This window comes from Cavia porcellus, unplaced genomic scaffold, assembly GCF_034190915.1.
Source record: "Cavia porcellus strain 051 isolate PalLab524CR breed Dunkin Hartley unplaced genomic scaffold, mCavPor4.1 scaffold_4, whole genome shotgun sequence".
NCBI classification, from domain to species: Eukaryota; Metazoa; Chordata; class Mammalia; order Rodentia; family Caviidae; genus Cavia; species Cavia porcellus.
In genome coordinates this window covers 43,014,409-43,023,863 of record NW_026947487.1, presented here as the reverse complement: position 1 = coordinate 43,023,863, position 9,455 = coordinate 43,014,409, and the positions used below count along the sequence as shown (strand labels likewise).

The following is a 9,455-nucleotide window of genomic DNA, read 5'->3' as shown; positions in this document are numbered from 1 at the left end:
TTCTTACAATAGAATGTGTTTGTGGTACCTTGGGTAGGAATCTGTAGCTATTGGATTTAACTATCAAGTATTAGTAACTCTCTTCAACACAAGGTGGGCTTATTAGACCATATATGGAATTATATAGCATGAAGCTTGACACCTGGTAGCTGCCAGAAGCAGAGGGAGCCTTTTCTGTTTCATTCTGCATGAATCATATTCATTCACTGGGATCAGTCATTCCTATGGTGATGGGCCAGTCCAACAGCCTGATGACTTAGTGTCTTAGAGAAACTAAGGTATTCAACAACAACAACAACAACAACAACAACAACAACAAATCATGTAGGGCACCAGTATCTTCCTCTTCTAAGTAAAGAATGCTGCATTGTTTTGATTTTCCTTGCTGCCCCTAAATTCTGCAGTGTTGCAACTGAACTTTGATTACTAATACTTTTGCCGATAATTGTAGGGTAATTGACATTGTATAACGAAATATTTATATGCTTAAGAGATAAAATAGATTTTTTTATCCCTTTAAGTTGCATTTTGGGTTTTGATGTGGTACCACAGGAAGTCTACTGATGGAAATTACACTTCATAAAACCAGATGTAAAAAGTTTTAAGTATAGTTTGTCTTAGATTTTTCACCTAACAACTTGCTGTCTAGACTTGTCCTTAACCTTGAACTTTCTATTAATACAATCCTTTTGCTTTGTTTTTGAGGCTTTTATTCTGTAAGAAATGACTGGTGAGATAGCAAGGGTTTTTTTTTTTTTGTAAATGCTAGTAAAAAAAGGTTGATCATTCAAGTATTAATCAGTTTTTAAAATACATTAAAAAGGTGGAATATTTCCTTTGCAAATATTGATGAGAGAGCTTAAAGATGCACACAGTAGGGCACCACTGCCACAGATAAGGATAAATTAGTCATTTGTAAGAAAATGGTTGCACATTGAGATCATAATGTTGTGAAATAAACCAGACACACACACTTATATTTGCATCTCTTATATGAGAAACCCAAAGTCTAAATAATTTGAGGGGCAAAATAAAAGAGAAATAATAGGAAAGACACACCTAGATCTTTTGCAGCTGGGGAAGGAACCAAGAGATGAAGGGAGATGGGAGGAAGGGAACGGGAAAAGGAGGTAGAGGAATTAAGATGTGTTATACTCATGTACCAACGCCATACAAAGAATGTAAACGTTACACACTGCAAATGTGTTAGTAAAGAACAGTCACTGGCATCTTTATTTGGGAATATGTTATCTGACTAATGTTTATGTTTTCTACTCTTGAAGAGGGTTTCATAACCACTCAGAAGGCCAGAAGCTTTGAATTAACCACAGAGAAAACTTACTCTATCGTGTCCCTGCCTTGGTCTACAGAGGGGGTGATTTATGCCAACTCCAGCGTAACAAGGAATGTTTCTATCTGCCATGGCTTGAATATTCTATGTCTCCTCCAACATTCAAATTGAAATTTATTTTGCCAATAGAACAATACTGAGAGAAGTGGGCCTTTAAGTGCGAGGCTGCCCCTCATGCTGTATCTCTTTTGCATATGCACACTTGCCCTTCTGCGACTCTGCCACGAACTGAAACATCATTCAGTTTTCACCAGAAGCCAAGTAAGTCAGTACCAGTTCCATACTCTTGAACTTCCAAACTCTGGAACAGTGAGCCAAAATAAACGTTTATTCACTATAAATTACCAGGTGTCAACAAAAAATGGACTAAGATACCATTCAGATGGCCATAGCACCTTTGTTGAGGAATACTCTGAGACTCAAAGGAAAGGCTGTAAGTCTGTGACTTCTTTTGTCTACATGACTTAAGACAAGGAGAGTTATTGATGGACCACCATCTTCCTCTCTCTGTTGAACCTGGTTTTTGTCTTTAGTCTGCCTGGCTAGCACCTATGCAGACAAAAGAACTTATCTTTTTTGCCTCATTTTTGAGTCTCAGGGTCAGGACAATTTGTCCACTCAAGAGCTTATCAGAAACCTGTCTTATAGGTTAATGGGTACTTTCTTGTCTGTTAATGAAAATGATATTTCCTCCCTCATTGAATTATTGATGCTCAGTCTCTTCATTATCAGGCAGAATCATGATGAGGGCTGAGTGATAGGAATTATTTTTATTGCTAATGTTAAAGAGTAATAAAAATATATATGAAACTACCATTTTAAATTATTTTCATGCTGTGAAAAATCTAAAGCCCAAAGCAAGAACTGCTTATTCCCCATTTGAGGGCCAGAGGTGGTCTTTTTTGAAGCAAGCAAGCAATACCTTTGTAAATACAAAACTTTTTGTTTGGTTAATTATCAATCTGTCAAACACCAAAAGGAGAAAGGCCAAACAATCCTTTTAAATGCTTCTTTTATTTCATCGGTTGTACATTGGGTGAGTGAACTTAATATTACAACCAAAACATAGAATTGATACAAATTAGACTCCTGTTTACACTGTAAGATAATGAATGAGGGAATTCTTTAAGTGTTACAGAAAGATTTAGTAGAAATGTTACCAGTGGTATATGGCTGAAAGAATATTTCTGTGAAGTGCTGTTATATCCTGAAAACCAAGAGTGAAATGTAGTTCCCATATAAGTGGAGAGTTAGTCTCTTAACTATAGTATTTGTTGAATTGATATCTTCATGTCTTGGATACTGGTGATTTTGTTTTTGTAATTAAACAAAGCATTTAAGATTTATTCATCACAGTCAGACTTCTGAATATAAACAAACTTTTGGCAAATAATATTTATACAGAAAAATAGTTTTAGATCCTCTCAAATCCCAGAATTATTCTATAAAATTACATTATAAATAAATAAAAAGCAAAATCTGTTGTACATATATTTGTACATCTATGCATTTGCCTTGCCTCCTCCTTATTGTAAATGGCATATTTATGATTCTTTGCATATTATAATCACAATTCTGGAAAATGGATATCATAGTAAAAAATACAGTCTTCTATATTTGCTTGGGATACAGGTGATGTTTTTGATGCTCCATTATTAAAGGGCTGAAAATAGTTGTATGCTAATAATTTTTAAAATCAGAATCATGAAAGAAAAAAGAAACATTATAACAATTAATCTACAAAAATATATCAGCGATTCCCATAATTTACCTTTTGGTAATGTATACTATGTTTTCAATGAGTTTAAATGAATCAGCAAAGGAGAAAAAAAGAAAAAAGAAAAGAAGTTTGAATGTTTTAGGCAAGTTGTAGCATAACTACATTGTTATAGTTGAGAAAATTACAAGGATCAATAATACATAAAGATGAAACTACCAAAGTAATACAAGTTAGATACAAACCTTTCCACAAATTAAAACAAATGCAAAGATACAAGCACTATGTAAGATTACACTTAGAATGGATTCTCTTTTGATAGGGTTATCAGATCTACAATATAAGATAAATAGTAATTAGACTTTGACCAACATGAATTAAAATGCAAATTTCTTCCTTCTCAAACAAAAAGAAAATGATATGGTTGGTGCAGCTAATTTTTATAACAGGCAATGATGCCAAAATTTAAAATATTTTATATTCAATCTCAAAAGTCAAAATACTTCAATCACTAAAATGTTCACAAAGAAAGTGGATGTTTTAAACATTTACACATAATATCCATTTATAACAGCGGTTTTGTTTCTTAAACAATAATTTAAAAACTATGTAGGTACTGTATAGGCTATGTGCAACATATAAAATGTGAAATATGAAATATTTGGTACGATAGTGCTTAAAATAAACTTTAAAACAAACTTTCTGAACAAAATTTATTGTATCGCTATTACCTTGAAGATCAACCAAGTATTTAAAAAAGTAAACAACATTAAAATATGTTTCATCCATATATAGTATATATATGTATGTGTATATATAATATGTATGTACTTGTATTAAAGTTTTTTATACTTTTGAGACATAAAATATGCTTTAAGGTGAAAGAATTAAAAGAACTATTTTTCCATGCTGTAGTTAGTTACAACCCTTTAATCCAACTTTTGAAATGCAAAACCATAATGGATTTTTTTAAAAAGTGAAACTATCTACTTTTTTGTTTACATAGTAATTTAGATTAAAGTCACAATCGAATTTGCAGTGACTGAACTCAAACTTACTTAAATTAGAATATTATACAGATCTCCTCACCTACAGCTTCCTTGTTTGACTAGGTTTTTAGTTTAGAAGAGTTATTCTGTAACAGGCAACTGGAGGGTGAGTTTGAAAGACTAATCCCTTAGATTAGACTGTTGGCGTGAGCCTTTCGTTCTTGTCAAGCTGGATGAAGTCTGGCAAAATCTAGGCACTTCTACAAAGTCTCTCTTATAAAACAACTTTAAAAATATACTTGTAAAATAATACCTTCAAGACTTTGTTGGGTGGGGTATGAATCTCATACCGTGCAAAGTTTCTTTTTCAATTTATTTAATGTTACTCTAGAATCACATGATTCAATGCGGCATCTCCAGGCAAACCGAATACCACACTTTGATGTGTCCCCGTACTTGTGCTTGGACTTTCGTTCAGGTTTTAGACCTGCAGGACAGGTATCTATCTGTTTTACTTCACTTCTCATCTTTGCTGCAACGTTCATCGTGTTGAGAAGTGAAACATACCCTTAGATCCAGTGAGCAAATGAAATGACAGTGGTTGGAGTTAGAACTGAACCTGCCCTTGGAATAGGTTTAACTAATGCTAATTATTTATTGCTAAATTTGCAGTATTCTGAGTCGAAATGAGTACATTTTCTGGACTTTTCTGCATCAGCTATAGTTATGGAGATAAGACAATATTCCTAGGACAGAAACTATGTTTAGAAACCCTTTAAAAGTAAACTTTATCCTTTATGTCTTTAAACATCACAGCTGGTCTCAGGTAGTTAACTATCTTAGGTTGGAATATACTAAGCATACCATATTTAATACTCATATATGATATAGCAGCACTAGCTTCTTAGAGTTGTGGTCTGTCCAGAAGAACTAAATCTTTATTTAGCATGCAGTTTGTGGCAATTCTATTGAGGAGGAAACAGGATAGTATGTACAGTAACAATGTTTAGTTATTCTCAATGCAGATTCTTGGCATTCCATTCCATTTCTGCTGATTACTTCAGAATTATCTGTTGAAGAGAAAGACAAGTGTCGTTTAGATCTCTTTCTGAGAGGGAAAACAATGAGTTTAAGTTTTACTTTTAGTAAACAAGACATTTGAAAGTAGGAACTTTCTTCAATTCCTTGTACTTTTAATGCAGTTAGAATTTTGCACAACCTCCCCCCCCCACCACCACGCTGAAGTTTTTTTTTTTACTTAACCACTTCTGCTATGCGGCCACTGTAAGGAATGATGACTCAACTACACAGTGCTTTCTGTAAAGCTGTGACAGCACATCTGTGGGCATGCACTCTGTTTAGAGCCTCTTTTTAGCATTTGGTTTATATCTTTTGTTATACAGTCACATTAATGTGCAATTAATATTTGCTATGGAGATCAGAAATTCTAACCAGAGGATGTGTTTGTACTTAAAGAGTTGTTTGTAAGCCTAAATATAAGTATCTTAAAACTTATAGTAAATTAGATTATATTCATTAACTCATATAATTCAAAGATATATTCCTAACAAAAGTAATTCTATTCCTAAGATATAACAACAACCAGTTTCAAATGCCAAGTAATGTATGTTTAAATGTCACATATTAAGGAGAAAATAGGGATAAGAGTATAATCAAGCAGTTAAAATAGTCTTAATAAATTCAAAAGCAAAGGTAAAGCACAGATAAGGCTAAACTATCAAATACAAACAGTGGTTCCTGCAGTTTGATTTCAAGTATACAACTCCACACCATTGCAAAAGAGAGGGAGTTGGGCCTGCATGGTCTGGCTTATTCATATCAAGGTTAAAAGCTAAGTTTTGAGCATATTCTAACAAAAATCTTTATTCTTTATGCAATGCTTGGTCTAAACTTTGGGTAATTAATAAAATATTTATTTGTTACCATGTGAGTGTCTTTGTTGAGAACTAACTCATAAAATATCTTTATGATAAGGATAAGATAATATTCACACAAATTGGGATTCAATTCTCAGGAAAAGCTTCATTTCTACAAATATAATATATTATCACATTATGTCAGAATTTATACACGTGAATATTTTTCCCTTTGATTGAATTCCCCATAGTTTATAAACAACAGTTTTAGTACCCTCAAATGTTTTACTCACAAATAAATACACACATTCTTTATTTTACTGAAACATACAGATGTACACAGAATTAATAAAATAGAGGAAGAACTTAATTAAATATTTGTACTAAACGGAAACTCAAAACTTCAGATATTAAGATCACTCTTTGTTTTTTAAACATGAGTTGGAATTTAAAATTAATTGAGATAAGTAGTATTTCTTATTACATATAATGATCAATATGAACAAAAATAAGAGGTAATGATTTAAATGTAAATATTGTCATAGCTTTTAGTATTTAAGTACTATTATAGTATCTTTGAATAGTAAATAAATTAGATAAAAATGATATTCTCTAAATAGCCAGTTTATAACTTCATTTATAGATTTAGATATTTGATATTTAAATAGGAATTTTTCTATTTCATTCTTGAGCTTCAATGCTATCTGTAAATTTTCCAAACAAGAATGTTTCTTAGGGCATCAAATCATGCCCTGGTTTTGTGTTTTATTTTAGCCAGTGTCTCTAACATATTTATGGGAAAACTGACATGCAGTAATGAATATTTTGAAATATCTTTATATTCTTGATTACTGATTGAAATCAAAGTGCCCTATAGAATGAAATTCCCAATCACCTAGAGGGAAAGTATCCTACAGAAAGCTTAAAGGTGCACAAAATTAGAAGTGAATTTGCATTGCAGAAATTAGTTACAACAATGCTTTGAACTTGTATTGACAGAGACATGCATGACCATTGACTGGACTGTAAATCCAGTTTAACTGGTTTAACTGGACTGTAAATCCATCTCAGAGTTAACTAAAAGCATTAACTAGGCTCACCCAAAGTGCTTTCTCCTCTCCCCTAACCAACCCGCAAGCCAATATGTGGATAAAGACACAGATGAAAATGAGCTCCGATGCTACTGAACTTGCAGCTGAACTGCTGCCTGGCATCTAGGCCAGAAAACGCATTACACTGTGCTGTGTCTTGGGCTGTCTTAGGGAGTACATACATGGGAAAAGAAATGAGTTACTATTGACAGCTGATGTTATTCAAGAGGTTCGAGAGATTTGACCTCAGGAGTCAGGAAAGCATTGGGTGTTTCTCCTTAGGAATTCCATTTTCTAGCACAACAATTTTCTTGAAAATATCATTTGATATTGTTTGTTTGTTTTCCCTGAGAACTAGACCTTGCAGGAAAGTGTGAATTAAGCAGACTCTGGGATTTAAAAGACACCTTGGAACTAGACCCAGAATGGGATTCCAGATGACGTACAGTTGCCAACTGATGCCTCTTGTTTAACTCCTTGTTTAACTCCTTTGATGGCTGCTTCTGAGGTTAACAGCGTATTTTTCTTTTTTTAAATTCAGATTATATTTTTGCCTGGCCCTAAAGAAATGTAATTTAAAATAAGACGAATATGTGTATTTTGTATGTTTTCCTGATGCATTGTTGGTTTTATTTGAATTTTAATATATATTCATAGAATATATATTTCATGGAATTTTTATCTATGTCTCATAAGCTAAATATCTATTATAGTCTTAGTTTGTAGACATGGAAAAGATGACCTGAACAGGTTTGCATAATCCAGATATCCACTCTGCTCTGAGCATAAAAATCCCCTTTCTGGCATGATGGTCATAAATGGGACTAGCAAGAGCAGTGGTTCCCAAGAGCTTGTCTGTTCCTCCATTGGAGCCAGCTGGTGAGGGTGGTCAGAAGTTTGGGAGTCAGGGAAAGAAGAGAACCTGGAGCACTGGGTGAGGGACAGTGGGGGGACTAACTGGAGAAGCCACATGGGTAGAATTGCTGAGGGACCTGTGAGACTGCTGGCTTTCTTCGGGCATCTTTCCCTTGGTGGCCAACCACATCCTGCCTAGGTCTCCCAATGGATGTCACAATGTGTCTGCTTACAGCAAAAGAATGCTCTACCCAACCACAGCCCTGCTGCTTCAGTGTCAGCTTCTGAGAAACGTTGGCAAGCTACAATGACAAGAAAGAAACCAAATGCACTGAACAAAATCCATTTCTATTAATCTCCCTGATATACGATTCTCTTAAGTGAATAGTATTTTATACAGTGAAGAATCATGGCAGGAGGAAAAAGTTAGATTTTTGAGTAAGTGTCTTGCCAATCTTGTGCAGTAAATCAAAATTTTGAACTGAAAGTATTATTTTCAATTCCTTTTTCCACAAAAAGGAGAACACACAAAAGTGAGAAAAACAGCTGATGTCCACAAAATCCATGACTCTGTTTTTAAAAGACACAGTTGATCTCAAATCATGAGCACTCTTATACATCTTTAGTGGCCCCTTTAGTTGCAGCAAGGGTATTTACAATGCCAAAATATCAATTGGTTGCAATGAAGTCTACTTGTGGATGAAGAAATGATTAGAGAATTAAAATGTCCCTCAAGTGGTTGGCTTTGAGAATGTGATGATTCTGCTCAATCTGCATCTCTAAGTTATTACCATCTGAACTCAGTCCATTGTTAATCTCATATTTATTTACTGAACATAAAGCATGAATGGCTCCAAAAATCCTCATCTGGGTTATCTCCTACCAAACGTGTTACAGCAGCGATTTAATAATTCTTCTCTCTTTAGTGAAGGACCTGACTCATGGTCAAAGGAAGCTTATAAAAAGCAGACAAGGTTCAGTGCTGTCTCGGTTCCACTGGGGTCTACCAGGAAAGGAAGATAAATGAATGGGGCAGGTGGGAAGCCTGGCAGCGGGCCTTCAGCTCCAGTCAGGGAAGCTGCAGAAACTGGGATCCATATTGCTTGACTTTCCACTATTATTAGGAAAATTTACATTAGGAAAAACAACTCAAATATATCTTTGGACTGAATTCAGCTGTGAGCTTATTTGTGAATTCATCAGCTTCACGTTCTTGGAAGAGATATTCACAGTTCTGGATAACTGCTTCCTGAACCAGATATCGGTACAAGTTGTAGCAACATTAGTGGAAACAGCGGTGTAAGAGCGAGTGGGATGGGAAAGAAGGCCTGTCAGAGAGTAATCCTGCAACTTTCCAGCTTTCCCTCCGAGAAACAGGCGTAGGGCACCTGACCAACAGAACCTTCAGTGCAGAAAGAAAATATTATCCCTCCCTTGCCTAAGTAAGGAGCTATGAAATATACATGTTGTCCTGACTCTTCCCTAATGATGATGGATTTAGGATGCGCTATCTATCACTTGAAAAGAGCTGATCAGGGTATGATGTGCACTTGATTTAAAGCAAAACAGCCATTG

General features: G+C 34.5%; 1 protein-coding gene across 10 annotated transcripts in view; it reads right to left on the bottom strand.

Annotated features, from left to right (window-relative positions):
• Positions 1-2,346: 2,346 nt before the first annotated feature.
• The window catches only part of Mbnl2 (muscleblind like splicing regulator 2), a 156,636-nt gene continuing 149,527 nt past the window's right edge, over positions 2,347-9,455 (bottom strand). For all 10 annotated transcript variants that reach the window (XM_063246952.1, XM_005007159.4, XM_023560641.2 and 7 more), the window contains one exon: positions 2,347-5,127. In XM_063246952.1, coding sequence (XP_063103022.1) covers positions 5,113-5,127 — 15 coding nt within the window. In that variant the 3' untranslated portion in view covers positions 2,347-5,112. The remainder of the gene's footprint in view (positions 5,128-9,455) is intronic.